This window comes from Ziziphus jujuba, chromosome 8 (assembly GCF_031755915.1).
Source record: "Ziziphus jujuba cultivar Dongzao chromosome 8, ASM3175591v1".
Taxonomy (NCBI): domain Eukaryota; kingdom Viridiplantae; phylum Streptophyta; class Magnoliopsida; order Rosales; family Rhamnaceae; genus Ziziphus; species Ziziphus jujuba.
In genome coordinates this window covers 2,297,973-2,316,732 of record NC_083386.1, presented here as the reverse complement: position 1 = coordinate 2,316,732, position 18,760 = coordinate 2,297,973, and the positions used below count along the sequence as shown (strand labels likewise).

The window sequence follows — 18,760 nt, the reverse complement described above, 5'->3', positions numbered from 1 at the left end:
CGGGATGTTATACCAATTTCAAAGGATTTTACTGATTAGCCCATTTGGGGGTTTGGAGGTTATCCAATCACATTACCATTTGGTCACTGCAGTAGCCGGTTTTGCATATCCTTCGTTTCTGTCTATATTATATAATTTGGATGGAATGGATACATTTAGTATACTAAATTCAAATGAGTTCAAATCATCTGAGTTATGTATATTAGAATACTACTTTATGTACCATTCATTTTCCATCTTGAATATATATTCTAGATGAAACAAGACATGTCCGTATATAAACCTAGATGGGTTTTAAATCCTTCAGGTTATATAATTTGGACGAAATAGATATCTCTGATATACAAGACTTGGACAAGTTCAAATTGTTGAGTTGTATGTATTAGATGACTACTTCATATATATATATTTTTACGTGGATTATATAAGTCAAATGGAGTTGATATGACTAGCAAATAGCAAATAGAACTCAGACGTGTTTAAATCATCTGCATTATGTATATAGTAGACAATGACACACATCGTTGGAGTAATTACTTTCTCCTGTATACAGATTTCATACCTATTCATAGCATTCAAGCTACCATATCAAAGAAAGTCAAGGTATATATGATGAAAATTAAAACAATTGATACTAAAAATAGATAAAGTAAAAACTAAAAAAAATAAAATACAGATAAAACAAATGAATCATAAAAGCTAAATACTTATATTTTCAAGGTTGAAAAGAATAATATGTCAATCATTTTTGTGTTCTTTTCCTTTTTGATCACTAAACTCCATTGTCTTTAGAGTGTATTATTTTTCTAAAGCTCCATTGTGGTATATGTAGTAATTTAGTATTATTCCCTTTATGTACTTAAAGGTAGTTGTGACCTTTTAACAAATGATATTTTAAAAATATTAAAAATGTAGTTTGTTATTAAATTTTGTAGTGTGAATATAACAACCCCTTTTTTACATTAAATGTATCATTTGGTAAACATATAATTTTGGATTCTTTAATAATTTACCTCCTCCAAAAGCCAAAATCTGAGAAGTAACCAAAGATAGCTTCTAAGAATCTTTCCTCATAGTCAGGATCTTAAAATTAAAATTACTATTATATTTTTTAACTAATAATAAATTAATTTTTCCTCCTTTATATATAGAAATAATATATATTTATACATAAGAAAATAATAATTTATATCTTGCTATTTTGGTAATTATATATAATTAAAAGAGTTAAGTAGGTTCTTTACCAAATGTTCAAATTTAAATGTTGTGATTTTTAGCAATCCTGAAATAAAAGCTTACTAAATATTAATTAGATTTAAAAAAATAAATATTTGTTTCAGTAGAGTTTTTTCCTATTCTTTCATAATATACAGGAATCATAAATTAAGCCAACACTTAATGCTCTACAAATTATATTGCCATATAAATTACGACGAGAGGAAAATTATCATATTGTACGTTACCATTAGTGACATCACCATTGGCGAGAAATAGAAATAGCATTTTTTTTTTCTTTCTTTCTTTCTTTTCTTTTCTTTTTCTTTTCTTTTTCTTTTCTTTTTTTTTTCTTTGTATTTATTTATTTATTTATTTTTGGGGTAATGGAGATTGTTCTAAAATTTGTTGGGAAAATTTTTTTTTTTTTTTAATTAATCAGGTTCAGATTATGGTTTCCGGCTTTACAAGTTATCTCTTTCAATTGGGTGTCAAGAATTTGCAATCAAGTTACTCATGAAGCATGTACACTTCAATTATTTTCTTCATTTAACTTATTGTTTTCCCAACATATTTGGTCAAGGAGCTTGAAAATTGCTTTCTTACTGGATGAATGTCTTCCTCTTCAGGGATAATGGCTTTGTTAATGTTAGAGATACTTTTCGCCTTTTCTAGGTAGATGTTATTATGTTTTGTTTGCTTTTCGTTTCTGTACCGAACCAAAAAATCAATACGTTCCTTGGTAATCAGGTATGTGTTTAATGAATATGTTCCTTAGCAATCGGGTCTTTGTTTATTTATTTATTTATTTTTAATCAGGTCTTTGATTAATCAGATGTCTGTTTCAAGGTCAAGTTGAAATTGAAAAAACATAATTTCCCATCAGAACTTGATGTTTGAATAAATATATATAAAGGGTCGTCTCAACAATTTTTGAGGCTCTAGGCCCAAAAAAATATTTAGGATCATAATTAAATATTATTTCTTATAAAATAGATTTTTTGATATAAAATCTATATTTTTTTAGGGTTTTTAGATATAAAATTATTAATTAAATTTTTATATTCAATATTTGATAATAAATATTTTTCAGTTAATAAAATTGCTAATTGTTTAATTTTTTTGAGATATAATTGAATATAAATAAGTTTTTATTAATTTCAATATTGAAAAACTTCTTTCCATTTAAGCTGTACTAATAAAAAATAATAAATTTATACATAGGGAAAAGAATTTAATTTTTTTTTAAAGTTTTAGTTCTCAAAATAAATCTAATTAATTTATTTCAATTAAGATATAAAGAAAAAGAATAAAAGCAAAAAGTAAAAGAATACAAAATCTAATTTTTTACAAACAGTAAGAACAATTATTAAATAATTAAAATCATGAATTTATTAAAAAAACAAAAATTAAAACTAATATGAGAATGAACAATACAAATTCGTTAAAATAAATTATCACTTACAAGCTTACCTTTTATTTTAAAATCATTTGCATCAAAATTACAAATGATATAGGTTAGATATCGAAATTAAACATATGTAAAATATGAGTGAATGATAAGGAATGAAAATAAATGAATAGGATGAGAAAAAACGCATAAAAAAATGAGAAAAAGTGCATAAATGAGAGGAATATTTAAAATTTTTTTTCTCTTTTTTATTATTAAAATATAATAAATTATAAAATATAAAATATTTAATTGAACTTGATTGGTATTATTTTTCAAAAATAAAAATAGTTAAAGATGATTATTGCAATAAATAAACAATTAGAATTCACCTAAAAAAAATAATCAATTAGATAATTTTTTAAGTCAAAATTGTTATACTTTTAAAATAAATTAATAATTATATTCTATTTAATATATGTATATATTATATATATTAATTTTTTTTTTTAGGGGCCCAAGAAAATGGGGGCCCTAGGCATGGCCCTTAGTGGCCTATGCCGTAAGCTGGCCCCATATATATAAATATAGATATGTATTATAGAGAGTTTCTGCAGAGTGAGAATGTCCGCACATTATGGAGTGAGAACCATGAGAAGGAAACGTGCCGTTAACTTTAATAAAACGGTGCGTAGAGCACCCATTTACCAAAAAAAAAAAAAAAAACACAAAACACAAAACTGCAGGTAGAGACTTCTTTTCTGGGTTTAATGAAACGGTGTGTGGCACCCATTTTCACCAAAAAAAAAAAATGAATTAATCTAGTTTTGAGCCCACTCCAAATCGGGTCCCATGCCCAACAGAACTTTTGCAAGAACTAGAAGAAATCCATTTAAAATAAATTCACAGCATTAAGTAATAAATTATATGCCACAAAAATGTGGTGTACTTACTTTTGTAAATAACCAGTTAGTCTTGACTCCGATAGGTGGTTGTATATTCGATTAGTTAATCTCATTTGTTAATAAACTTCCTTCCACCCCCCAAATTTTTTTTTTTAAAAAAAAAAAAAAAGAAAAAGTGTCGTAAATAAATTGCCCAAAAAAAAATCATAAATACAACTTGCACTTTCTGTAAAGATGAATAGAGCACAAAACCAATATCAATTATTTTCCTTTCTGTGTTTAACTCTAAGCATTCAGCATAAAAAAAAATTAAAAAAAAAATCTAAGTATTCAGATTGAAAATTGCAAAGTGAGAGAGGAAGAGAAGGAACCTGTTTGTGTGACAACCCAGACCACCCACATGAAATATTGTCCTCTTTGGGTCTGGGGAATCCTCTTACAACTCAGCTCTCAAGGTTTTAAAAGGCCTTTCAAAGGAAAAGTATCCACACCCACTTATATGGAGTGTTTCGTTCTCCTTTCCAACCGATGTGGAACTTCACAATCCCCCCTTGGGGCCCAGCGTCCTCGCTGGCACACCGATCTGGGTCTGGCTCTGATACCATCTGTGACAGCTCAGACCACCCGCATGAGATATTGTCCTTTTTGGGTCTGGGGAATTCTCTTATAACCCAGCCCTCAAGGTTTTAAAAGGCCTTTCAAGGGAAACATATCCACACCCACTTATATGGAGTGTTTCGTTCCTCTTTCCAACCGACGTGGGACTTCACATGATGGCCGGTTGCTAGAGGTGCTGGGCGGTAGAGAGGAATATGCTGGTGGCAGAGAAGAGCGAGGGTTAGCTTGAGCTGCTACTGGTTTAGGGATTCTGGAGCTGGAGCTGTGGGTTTTCCCTTCTGTTTTTTCTCTTTTTTTTTTTTTTTTGGGTTGAAAATGGGTGCCACGCACCATTTCATTAAACCCAGAAAAGAAATCTCTGCCTGCAGTTTTATTTTTTTGGGTAAATGGGTGCGCTGCGCACTGTTTTATTAAAGTTAACGGCACGTCTCCTTTTCACGGTTCTTACTTCATAACGTGCGGATATTCTCACTCTGCAGCAATTCTCTACAATACATATCTATATTTATATATATGGGGCCGGCTTAAGGCATAGACCATTAAGGGCCATGCCTAGGGCCCCCATTTTCTTGGGCCCCTAAAAAAAAAAAATCATATATATAATATATACATATATTAAATAGAATATAGTTATTAATTTATTTTAAAAGTATAAGAATTTTGACTTAAAAAATTATCTAATTGATTTTTTTTTTGTTTGGGTGAATTTTGATTGATTATTTATTGCAATAATCATCTTTAACTATTTTTATTTTTAAAAAATAACACCAATTAAGTTCAATTAAATATTTTATATTTTAATAATAAAAAAGAGAAAAAAATGTTAAATATTCCTTTCATTTATTCATCACGTGTGTTTCTTAAAAAATATTCCTCACGTGTGTTTCTTAAAAAATAGAGTAAAAAAGGTTTATTGTATAGTATGGTAAAGTAAAGGTACATTGAAATTCGAAAGGAAAACTTCGATGGTACTGCGTCCGAAAGCTTCGAGAATCCCTTATATCATGGGAGACAACCATCGAAAAACACCTGTACCGGTGGGACAGGAATAATTTTAAGGACATTGTGGTACCACATAGGTCTCAAACCAATTTTATCAACAAGCAGATAAAATTCTAGGGCTTATTGGTTCAATTAATTTATTTTTATTTATTTTCTGTATTTTGTTTATTACAGATATTAGATCTACATGTATTTACATATATTTTTCATAATATTTTTCCAACAGTTATTATGTTTTGTTTGCTTTTCGTTTCTGTACTGTAGTAAAAAATCAAAACGTTCCTCGGTAATCAGGTATGTGTTTAATGAATATGTTCCTTAGCAATCGGGTCTTTGTTTATTTATATATTTTTTTTAATCAGGTCTTTCATTAATCAGATGTCTGTTTCAAGGTCAAGTTGAAATTGAAAAGTATAATTTGCCATCTGAACTTGATGTCTGAACAAATATATATATATATATATATATGTATTGTATTCTTAGAAAAAAAAAATGCTAAGTCAACTCTCTAAAAGAATTTGGATAAAGAATTTGCAGAAAAAGTCCAATATATTATGCATAAATATGTAAAAATATTGGCATCAACTAAGTAGCTAATAGAGATCAGTCATGATGAAAATCTGACTGTTACCAAACATATGGACGGTAAAAGCGGTTGCTTGTAATATAATATTGAAGAATAAAAAAAGAATATTTTTAAATCAGGCATCCGCCAAGCGACAACAACATCTAATTGGTAATTTGCAACTCTCGCGCCCCATGTATACGTCGACAACATGGTAATATTTTTATTTATTTATGCCAACTTGCTAATTAGTAGATATTAAATATTAGGGTTAAATGAGATTAATTTAATTGATAAATTATTTATGTTTATAATTATAAAATTATAGTTTAAAAATTCAAGACAAAAAAGAGAATATAATTGTAATGATAAAAAGAAAGATATTATATATATATATATATTGGAAAAATGGTATTTTTTTGTTGCCTTGTCTAGGCAGATGTTATGTTTTGTTTTCTTTTCGTTTCTGTACTGTAGCAAAAAAATCAATCTGTTCCTTGGTAATCAGCTAAGTGTTTAACGAATATGTTCCTTAGGAATCGGGCCTTTGTTTATTTATTCCTTTTTTGGGTAATATCGGATCTTTGGTTAATCAGATGTCTGTTTCAAGGTCAAGTTGAAATCAATAAACATGATTTCCCATCTAAATTTAATGTTTAAACAAATATGTATATATGTGTGTATTGTATTCTGCCCCAAAAAAAAAAAAAAAAGTTTGCAAAGTCAACTTTTTAAAAGAATTTGGATAAAGAATTTTGCAGAAAAGTCCAATATATTATATATAAATATGTATAACTATTAGCGAAAATCAACTACGTAGGTAACAGCGAGTAGCCATGATAAAAATCTGAGTATCACCAAACATATATTTTTTTTTTTTGGTAAATATCACCAAACATATTGTCAGTGAAAACAGTTGCTCGTAATATAATGTTGAAGAATAAAAAAGAATATTTTTGATCAGGTATCCACCAAGCGACAACAATATCTAATTGGCAATTTGCAATTCTCGTGCCCTGTCCTGTGTACGTTGACAACGTCCTATTATTTTTATTTATTTATGTCAACTTGTTATTTGATAGGTATTAAACGTTGGAATTTGAGAAGATTAATTAGTTGATAAGTAATTCATATTTATAATTAAAAATTTATAAATTTAAAAAATTATGATGAAAAAGGAGATTATCTTAATGATAAAAAACAGAAATTATATATGTATATATATATATATATTGGGATAATGATATTTGTTTTATTGCTTATTTCTACAAAAAAATAATAATAATAAAATAAAATAAAAAATATGTTTGGCATATAAGATAGTTATTGTAAATAAAATAGAAATATCTATTTGTAGCAATGATTAAAAAAAAAAAAAAAAGAGAATAGATATTTGATATACTTGATTATTTACATTCAATTAAATTTAATGTTTAATCTTTATAATTTTTTTAAAAATATTAAATTTTGTAAAAATTAATTGAAAGTCAAATCTTGTACTTATTTATGTATTTTTAATTTAAGATAATAATTTAAATTTAAATATATTTTAAATATGATAAAGATATTTATTTTTTAAATGAAAAAATAAAAATTTAAAATTTTAAAATAAATAATTATTTTTTAAAATAAAAAATAACTATTTCAAAAACATATTCTCAAAATTTAAAATATATATAACATAAAATATAGTTAATCCTAGATAATAACTATTTCATTTTTATATTTATTTAGTATACCATTTAAAAAAAATTTAAAAAAGTATTACCTATAGTCACAATCACCAGGACGATTAGTAATTGAATTTATTTAAATATTTGTTCAATTTTAAAACCAAAAATAACTTATATAAAAAAGTAAATAATGCCGTGGAAATTACATTACCATATTAACTACGACAAAGAAAGGAAAGTTATCATATTGTACGTACCGACTGGTGGCATCACCACCGATAAGAAACAGGTCAACAGCATTTTTATTTTTATTTTTTCATGTTTAAGTCAATATGGTTTTTTTTTTTTTTTTTTGGTTTAAACATTATAAATTATTTTAAATTTTTATATTTTCATGATTTAAATTCATAGACTAATTAGAGGTGCTTAATATTAAAGTTGTCCTTTTCGTCAATTAATATATTTTTTGGTAACCAGGTATGTGTTAAATGAATATGTTCCTTAGGAGTCGGGTCTTTGTTTAATCAAGGTCAAGTTAAAATTAATAAATATATTTTCGATCTGCCTATTCATACTTGCCATTTTTCCATATGCCTTCCTATGTTATGTATAATAAATAGAAGTTTTCAAGGTAGGAAAAGTCGTAAGAGAAATAGAAAAGCAGGAGATAATGCCAAACTGCACCTGTTCATCTTCCCATGTCCAGAAAATTTCTAGTTGCTTGCGCGGAGCACAGCACGCGGCTTGTGGCCCGCATGTGGGCCCCATACGTCTGTGATAGAAGGGAGCACAACTACCAAAATAATTGTAAAATTGTAAATTATAAATGTCATAAATTATAAAATTGTAAAGAAAATAAGAAGGTAGATGTAAATTATCAAAAAATAAAAAAATAAAAAAATAAAAAAGAAGGTAGACGTAAAAAGATCACCATCACCCTTTAAAATGACCCCACATGAGTGACATGTGCGTTTAACCGCCCAAATTGGACAAAATTTTTTTTAAAAAAAGGGACGGCGGTGATAAGGACAGCCGTGGTTGAGGATGAATTTGTTAAAAAAAAAATAAATAAATAACAAAAGGTTTTATAACCAATTTATGAAATGCAATATATTTTAGGGATCCACAGTAATAATAAACTTTCTTTTTATTATTTAATTATTCTTCCACGTTAAAATCCACCTGAATCTTACACCTTAAACTTTGCAACGATTTATGTGGAAATGAATTCATATCCTATCGCATTTATGTTAAATTTTACTCAATCAAAAATTATATATATTAAACTAATTGGGGGAATATATTCATATTCAGATTCATTAATTAATTTAATAGATTATTTATTATATGATTTGTTAAAATGTTAAGCTTTTTGGATGAATATGGATTAATCATAAACACATTTAACCCGTTTGATCCATATATTTTATATTATTTTTATTACAAACAAAGAAAAAACATTAACTATCAAACAATATATATTTAGCTACCAAAATATATTTAAACAAACCCAAAATAATAATATATTATTACAAACTAAAGATAGGAAAATTACAAAGGAAATTGTAAACATAAATTGTAAAACATTATAATTATAATCATAAAACTAGATTTATTTTCTATTTATAGTATAATTATTAAAATGTCTCTTTCAATGGATAAAATGGACCATTCATGTGTCTCACTCGTAATATCTCATTAATATAATCGGATGTAAACAAATTGACCAATTATCAATAACATTCATATTAACTAAATTTGAATATTAAGTTATTAATGCGGCTTCTTAGGATAAGATTTTGCCAATCCATTATCCCTGCAAAGCTATTACACCTACAAAGCCAAAAGGCCTCAATTAGATTTTTATAGATTTAAAATCACAACCTTACGTGTGTTAATATTTTGGCCATACAAATGATCAACTCTAGTTATTCTTTTACATAATCATGGTTAAATATTTTATATGTATATATATATATATATTAATTTCGTTATAGAGAAGATCTGGTTTTCTCCATAAGGTGAAAATTTAATGTTCAACATCATTTTGGAAGGGTTCATTTTGTGCTGGTGCAGACCGATCTACTCTATAAGCATGTTTTGTGAAAGAATAATTGTGCTAGTGCAAAATTAGCCCTTCCAAAATGATGTTTAATATTAGATTCTCACATTATAGAGAGAATCTGGTCCTCTCTATGTAAAATCCATATATATATATATATATATACACACACACACATATAAACATATATAGAGAGAGACAGAGAGAGAGAGAGAGAAAGAGAGAGAGGAGAGAAAGGGATAAAGTAGAGATTGGATAAAAAATATATAGCTTCCGATGGATGGTGAATTGTATAATGCTGCAGTTGATGGATTAAGCGACCACAATTTGGTTGGTGATGTGGACAACATCAGATCCCGCGGCCAAAACAACACTATTCTTCATATAGCGGCTAAATCTGGGAAGCTAAGGCGACTTGAAGAAGATGATTATCTGCTCCGTTTTCTTTACGAGCAAAACAATGAAGGAAACACTCCACTTCACATTGCAGCAAAGTTAGGGCATTTGGAGACTGTAAGAATTCTAGTGGAAATGGCAAGAAAGATAGATGTTGAGCAAAACAAGAGGCTATTGACCACAGAGAATAATGAAAAAGATACAGCACTCCATGAAGCTGTTCGCCATAATCACCTCGAGGTTGTCAAGTTACTAACTGAAGAAGACCCTGATTTGGCGTCCATAGTAAACGGCGAAGGAGACTCTCCTCTTTTCATGGCGGTGGATAGATGCTTTTACCAAGTTGCCCTGCATATCCTAAGCAATGCTCCAAATTGTTCTTATCAAGGAAGGAACGGCATGAACGTCTTGCACGTAGCCGCCATTCGCTCCAAAAAACGTTAGTCTATCATCACTAACTAATTGATCCCCTCTGCATTAGTTTCTTTTCTTTTATTCGTTCATACTTTCCCATATTTACTCTTTTTAATTAGAAAATATATTTTAGTTTTATTGTTGAAAATTTTGATAATTTTCTACATTCGTGTTATATATAATTTTATGTACAAAATGGAAAATATTTATTTATTGTTCTTTTTTTCATTATCTATATACATATGTATCTACATATTTCACATCCACTTTCATTAATAGCACTAATTAAAAATTTTAATGGTTACATTTTGCAACTTGCATCTTTAGCTCGATAAATCACATAAGTTTTTTGTAAATTTTGTTAACATTTTTTTTTTCTGTTATTTAACTTTTTTTTTTTTTTGGGTAAAATTGTTAATTACAAGTTTTAGCCTGGTAGATATTATTGTCATCCTTACAATCCATAACAACATATAATAAATTATCAATTGTTTATATTATTTTTATTTGTAGCATCCACTATAGATATTTAATCGTACGTATGAATTGTCATCATTTATTTGTAATAAGTTATAAAGGAAAATTTTCATTTAAAATTCCTTAGTTTTGCCATAATTATATTTAAATTTTATATTTTTGAAAAATCATTATTAAAAAATTAATCTTCTTTCAGTATTCTAAATATATTAAAGTAGACTAATTATTAGTTTTTACCAATTAATTTAAAAAAATTTAAAAATGAGCAATTTATAATTAAATAATAATATTATAAAAATATAATTATGATCTTTAATTATTTAAATTAATTGGTTTAAATGAATATGACGATAATTTTTCAAAAATATAAAATTTAATTATAATTAGGATAAAAAATGAAAGAGTCTAAATATAATTTTTTCTTTTACAAATTTATTTGTAATAATAATATTTACCAAAAAAATAAGTTTTTTATAAATTTTACCATTTTCATTTTTATCAAATTGTTTTTAAAATTATTGCCGTTCACATTTTTAAATTCTAAGCATACAAAAATCAAAATTTACAATTTCATTTAAAAATCAAATTTTGCTGAAAAGGATCATATGTAAATGCCTCCAATTTCTGAGCTTATTGGTAAAAGTAAAACCACTGAACTATTGAACTATGTATAAGGTTGGATCCAGTAAAAACCAAGAATAAACTTTCCATCTGAATAAAATTTTCATTTCTCCTCATTTTAGAAGCACCAAAAAAAAAAAAAAAAAAAAGTTTGGATATCACTTAGACTAAAGATTCTGTTCTCTTCCAATATCCCTTGTAGGTCCTGTAACTTTAACTTCGGAAGAGTGGGAATCACTGCTTGGTGTAAGGATGCTCACTCATTTACTGCGAAGAAGTCTCTCACGTAGACTTGACATCGAAAAGACAGGTAAAAAGCATTCTTTTCCTTCAAGACATAAATTCTCGTTACATTTATCGTTCGCTTCCATTGCTATTTTTTTGGCTCAAACATTTAGTTGCACCCCTCATGTATATATTGATACTAGGGATAGGAGATTAAAATGTCCACTCGGCTCTCCCCATGAAAACCTTTATTTTATATAAATCGAGAATATCAAGTTCGTAGGAAAATTGAATATCATATATATATATATATATATATACACATAATCAAATTTTGGGCGGATATTTACATAGTAAAGTTTATATACATGATATATATGTTAATTAGTTTCTTATTAAAATGTTTTTTTTTTTGAATTTTATATAAACATTTTATTTATAGATTAGTTGATTTTTTTTTAAAAGTTAAAATTTAAAAATATATTTAGAATTTATATGAGTTCTGATTTTAATTAACTTATATAAAAACTCAAATACATTCTTAAGTTTTAGCCATTGAAAATTCAAAAATTAATAAGTAAAGTTCGAATGAAAAATCTATTAAAACTTTATGAGAGATTTATTGATATATATATATATATATATATATTTATATACATATAGGTGGGTTTGCCTTAATTAACTTTATTATTTGAGTAAATAAAAATTAATAACTCTCCTTATTTGCCTTCACATCGAATATTTCTCATGCTTATATGTAAGGTTAATAGAGTCCAAAAGCTTTTAAAATTTTGAGTTAGTGTATTTATGAATTTATTCATTGTATTTGTAGGCTTAGCATCGTGGTAATAACTATTATGAATACATCTCCATGTGGTAGGCTCAGCTAGTTCTAAGTGAAATCCTCCCTAAAACTTTCAATTTTTCTCCTTTTTGTTGATATATAATATTAAATCTACTCCCTAACGGTTTAAATTTTAAAAAAAAAAAAAATAGGGAAATATTTGAACTAAATTTGTAAACACTTGGTTCTTTTATTTTCCCATATTACTCATCATCATGAATAGTCATTACAAGACCAAAAATCAATCCTTCTTAACAGTTGGGCAGAACACCTGCTACGGTGAATATTAAAAAAAAAAAATGGTATAATTAATAAAGGGGTTTATTTAATATTTTTGGGTTCAAAATTTAAAAAAAGTTGCTTCACTAAACTTGTGTAATGTATTTACCAAGAAAAAAGAAAAAAAAAAAGAAAAAAAGCTTGCCTTAGTGTCGTATTAAACTACAATATTGATATTATTCTTAATCATGCTCTATTACGAATATGCTCTAATGTAAAGTCACTGTGATATCGATTATTAAGGGTGTTATTTAAAATAATGATTTAAAAATAAAAATTTAGTTCTACAAGTGGTTTAACTCTTAACACTTATTATATTAATATGTTTTCAACATAATTAGGTGGACAGTATGTTCACAATGTATCAAAATTTCATCATGCCATTCTATTAGAGTTCAATAGTTAGGGCATTTTAACGATGGAGAGATTTATAAAGATCAAATGCACTTTACTTCTAATTTTATTATTTATATCAAAAGCTAAAATCTTTCAATTGAACCGTTGATTTTTAATTGGCTATATTTCATCTTTGCTCCTTAACGTTTCCACAAGTTACAATTCAATCATTATGACTCTAAAATTTACAACTAGCACGTTTATAAAGGATGTACATGACATCGAAGAGGTGTGAATGGAACAATAACTAAAGAAAATTAAAGACTTTTAAAACCAGAAGAGAGATTTATGATATTTTTTAAATCAGATGAATAAATCAAATTAAAGTTTTGTTTTAAATATGGTAGGGGTAGGGGTGCAAATGATATTAATTGGTGTAGTGTGAATGAAACAATAAGGAAGGAATATAATGGCTTAGAGAGGAGATTTTTGATATTTTTAAATCAGATGGGATCAAATTGTATTTAAAATGGACTTTTGTGAAGGTGAATGAAATTAACTCTTTTCACCTTTTGTGCAATATAAGAAATTTGTGGGAAAAAGAATGGGAAAACAATTCCAGTTTGGCTGCCGTTCTAATAAGTGAATACTTCTTTTATTATTTCAAAGGCAGCCAAAACAGATTTAAATGCAGTTCCCCAAGCCTTTTTTCATTTTTTTCTTTGTCTGTCATCTCTGTATCTTTGAGGCTGCAAAAATTGAATCTTTGGCTGCCATTTTTACCACCTATTTATATTTTATACAAAATTATCAAAATGTGGGATGCATATGTATCTCTCTTTCAGTTGACCATTAAACAATTTTTTAGTTCTCTAGCTGTTGCAAACAAAAATAAAAATTGAAGATCTCAATCGAACATTTAGCCTCCCTTCAATTAAAACAATGTAAGTTAGTTGGATACTCAAGTGCGTTTGAATACGTATGCTATATAAATATATATATTCCTTAACTAATTAGCCCTAATCTACAATTTGTCGATTCCTATGTAGAATTTGGGCTTCTGGTTCTGGAAAATGTTCAGGCTTTAACACTAGAACAAGCTGATGATTTGGGGTGGACTCCTCTTCACTATGCAGCACATATTGGCAACGAGGTGCTTGTTAAACAATTTTTGAACAAAGATAGGAAGAGACTTCCTTTCTTTAGGAACATAGAAGGTATGTCTGCCCTGCACATTGCAGCAAAGAAAGGACATGATTCTGTCATTAGAGTGCTAATGGAAAGTTGTCCAGAAGTTTGTGAGTTGTTGGATAACAACGGTCGGACAGCTCTTCATATTGCGGTGGAAAGTAGAAAGGAAATGGCGGTGAAATTTTTCCTAAAACAGGCCATGGCATTTCAGGATCTTATAAACCTGAAAGATAATAAAGGAAATACAGCTTTGCATGTAGCTGCTACTGTAGGAGATTTCCACATTTTAAGAATTCTTACAAATGACTCAAGAATTGACAAAGGAGCTACAAACAAGGACAAACAGACATTTGTTGACATAATCCTATCAAACAAGGAGCTACACGATACTGAAATTGTAAGTTTTCTGGCACACATGCAAAATAGAACAATATATGAATGCATGACTTACATCATCTAATTAATATGCATATATGATATAATATGACTCAGATGCACAGTAGAGAATATTTGATGGTATACATAATACATCATTAGATAAGCATTAACCTTCCAAAACAAAATATTTATTAGGTATAAGATTAAGAAAGTTAAAAGAATAAACATAGCAATGGTCAAATAATAAATTTCAAATATATATGTCCGTTTCTACTATATTACATAGAACAATTCGATCCTTTGATTTATATATAATTCTTTATTTTTGAAAAAAAATACTAATATTCATGTAATTTAAATTTTTTTTTTTTTTTGGGTTCCTTTTTTATAGAAGAAATGTTATGGTTTAAGGGGTCGTATTTATAATGTCAATATATAGTTAAGGTGTTTTATGTATGTATTTGACCCCCATAATTTAATCATAGTGTATCTATATATATGTATATATGTTTAGTCTTGTAGTACTTTTTGCCTATATGTTGATCTTCCTTTCTGAAGCCAATTATAGTGCTGGTTAATTTCATACATCCAAAGACATGTGTTGGCATTAATAAATATTTTCAAGCCAATTGATATAAATTGAAAAGTGTAATGGATTACATACATGCATGTGGTCCAGTTGAATATCATGGTGGGTTTGGAGATAGAAAGTGTTTTACCACCACGTTCTGAACAGAAGGTGGATACAATAAAAACAAATGAAGCAGAGAGTAAGAAAAAGAAAAAAGATGAAATACAAATTGAAGAAGACGAAGCCGGCTGTCAACAGCAAACTAATGAAGCAGAGAGTAAGGAAAAGAAAAAAGATGAAACACATGTTGAAGAAAACGAAGAAGCCGATTGGAAACCGCTTCAAAAGATGGTAATGGTATCATTAGACAAGAAGAAGGAGGATTTGAAAAAGAAGATGAAGGATTTCTCCAACCTCAATTTAGTGGTAGCAACAATCATAGCTGCCGCCACTTTTGCGGCCGCTTTCGCAATTCCCGGTGGTTACAACGACCAAGGGCTACCAGTTCTCTACAGAAGTAAAGAATTCAAACGGTTTCTACGTTTGGATGAATTTGCTTTTGTTCTATCAACTGTGTCCTTGTTGCTCAACTTTATTCTCATGCTATGTAAAGAAATATTCGCAGTCACTTTAGTCCCAATTGCTTTGGCAGCATATCTTACAGGGTTCTCACTTGTCATGATGGTTGTTGCTTTCGCCCAAGGTATAACGGCAGTCATCCCTCGTTCAGAAAACCACAACATCTTCAAGAAGGACGCCTATCTAACTGGCAGCACTCTTCGCTTCGTGTTTCTTTACTTCTTCCTCGTAGTTTTTTTACTTGCTCTAGCACTGGCCGGGTTAAACGCAACACCTAGAAGATCTGAGCCTCGCACCAGTGTCAGAAGTCGTTTTGGACTCTGGAGTTGAAACATTATATTTAAATTTAAATTGCATATCAATGTTGGAACTCCGTTTGTATTGTATTAGCTGTGCTGGATATTGTTAAGTACTTCCAATGAACCCCACTATTAGTTGAGTGCACTGCCTTCAATTTGATTTTAATTAATTAATAACGATCTTTTTTTCTTTTTTTAAATCGCACTTTTGTACCTAGTTTGGAAAAAAAATCGTTACAATTTCATAGCAACTCTAATTAAGATCTTGGAAAAAAAAAAGTTAGAAAAAAAAAAAAACAAACAAACAAAGAAGTGAGGAAAGAAAATTAAAGAAGAAACGAAGTTTCTAAAAAGAAAATTAAAATTTATTAATAAATAAAATACCAAAGGCGTTGAAATTCATATTTGAGTAAATGCAAAAGAGAGGGAACAAATAGTAATATTGTATGGATGAATACTTCACACGCTGTATTGATGCTCTTGAGTCTTGATTCTTTACAATGTTTATATACTGTAATCTATACATGATACATAATCGAAACTTACAGAATATTCAAAATGTACACTTAGCTAACAAGACTTTTGAAAGTGTTGCTTCTTATCAAAAAGTTTTGTATCAAAAAGTTTTGAATTTATGTTACCACATACTAAAAAAGTTAAAAAAAAAAAAAAATACATATTTTAATTTATTTTTTTAAAAATGTAAAAATTACAAAAGGTCCAGAAGTAGTGCTATTTTTTTTTTTTCTATCTGCTTAAGTAATAAAAGAAATCTAAATTAAGTTTTTTAAGCAGAGGAAAAAATTTCTTCTCTTAAATGAAATCCACAACTGCTAAGAAGTTCTATTTTTTTATTTTTATTTTTTGGGGTCAAAACAACAGAAAGTAGAAAAATATATATAAATGAAGAACCCCGTTAGAGGACTGACTCTGCTGGAGGTGTGTTTTTTTTTTTAATTATTTTTTAATGAAATTTTGTTAAAATTGAAGCAGACAATTAACTCTATTTATAACAACATTTTTTGTGGTAATTCTATATATAACAACATTTGAAATATAATAATCAATGGAAATCAAATTAAAATATGTGATATATATTTCAAGGTCTAATATATTAAGATATATTAAATAGATTTCATTATTGTCACAAAAAAAAAAAAATCATTATTCTTGTCTACCAAGTCATAGTGTTTAAATTACACCATAAGTTGTTTTTTTTTTTTTTTTTGGAAATTTAAGATATATATTTCAGATGAAACTTAAGAGCCAATATATTGATTGATTTATATATACCATGATTCTTAATTTGTACAATTTATCAGATTAATTTGCTTCTCATTAAATTAAATTAGATATTAAATATTTTTCATTATTATAAGACTATTGAATTAGGTAATGAGTTCAAATGAGTCTAAAATTTCAAGAATGATTGAATAAAGAGTTTCTTCTGCTAGCATTGGCTGATCATTCATTCAATTACTAGATAAATAACATTACCTTGACTAGGATAAAAATGCTCTGTTTATTTCTAAACAAAATTCCTGTTGGGAAAATTAAGTTGCTCTGTTTAGAAACAAAGCTTGGCAATATACAATCTTTTGATTACATTAACAAGCTTGACCACTGTCGTAAAGCACTAAAAAGTTTTCCAATTCTAAGATTGGGTAGACTATGTAATTCTACGAACTAAAATATAGGATTATGTGGTCAATGCACATGGCAAAAAAAAAATTGAAAAAGTATGAATTATTACTATTATTTTTTTTTGTAAAAATTAGAAATGATTCACATGCATCGAATTGAACCATATAGAACCCAAATAAACTTTACAAAAGAATTTAAGAAAATCCAAAAATTATTAAGCAACCTCAAACTATAGGAAACAAGTAATAAGACTTCTTTGATAACATACGTGTTCGACACGTTCCTTAAAAACATAAAGCATGAAGTTCTCTTATCTAAAGTTTAGGATTATATGTTTAATATTTGCACTAGAAACCTCTTAAATGTTTCATATCATCCAAATAAAAAAAGAAATAAATCCGTAAAGAAACCTAATCAATTTTTATAACAAATAATATCAAATTTAGTTGTCAAAGACCTCTTTTGGCTCCTTCATGTTTTCTTCACAGTTTAAGGAAAATAATATAAAATTTAGAACGTGTCTCCTTCCTTACAAAAACACATTGAAGATGTAACCATAATCCAGGTTACCATGATAATTTCCATGAAAGAAACAACAAAAAAACCTTGTGCCCGTAAGATAAAATAGTAAAGAGTAATTAAATATGCGAAAGTTTTTAAAATTGCAAAGGAAGTATGCAAAATTATACTAAAAATATATTACAACAGCAAGGCAGCAACTTCAATATTATCCCAAAACGACTCCTAGCACCGTTTTTGTTCTTGGAAAACATTTAAGAAGATTATGTTAAAGTAGGGAAAGCTACAACGCTATTTGCAATAAAAGGGAGAAGCCACGTAGGGCTCTCATCCAAAAATACATATATAGTTTTGCTATAGAACATGTGCACATCTACCATAAAAAGAACATGTAATTATCACTTTCCACCATACGATTTGAGCTGGAATTTGTCATTTGAATATGCAGATGATTGAAAAGATAAAACACAAATTTCATGAATGTGTTAATGATGATAGAAAAGAACCAGAAATTATGAATACTAGGGGTTGGGGGAGGACTGCTTTTATGCCTTCAG

General features: G+C 27.9%; 1 protein-coding gene across 1 annotated transcript in view; it reads left to right on the top strand.

Moving 5' to 3' along the window:
• The window catches only part of LOC107406944 (ankyrin repeat-containing protein At5g02620-like), a 45,974-nt gene extending 29,796 nt beyond the window's left edge, over window positions 1–16,178 (top strand). Inside the window, exons 2-5 of the mRNA XM_060819558.1 lie at window positions 9,735–10,265; window positions 11,541–11,648; window positions 14,072–14,610; window positions 15,271–16,178. Of these exons, the coding sequence (XP_060675541.1) occupies window positions 9,735–10,265; window positions 11,541–11,648; window positions 14,072–14,610; window positions 15,271–16,071 (1,979 nt within the window). The 3' untranslated portion in view covers window positions 16,072–16,178. The remainder of the gene's footprint in view (window positions 1–9,734; window positions 10,266–11,540; window positions 11,649–14,071; window positions 14,611–15,270) is intronic.
• Window positions 16,179–18,760: the final 2,582 nt, after the last annotated feature.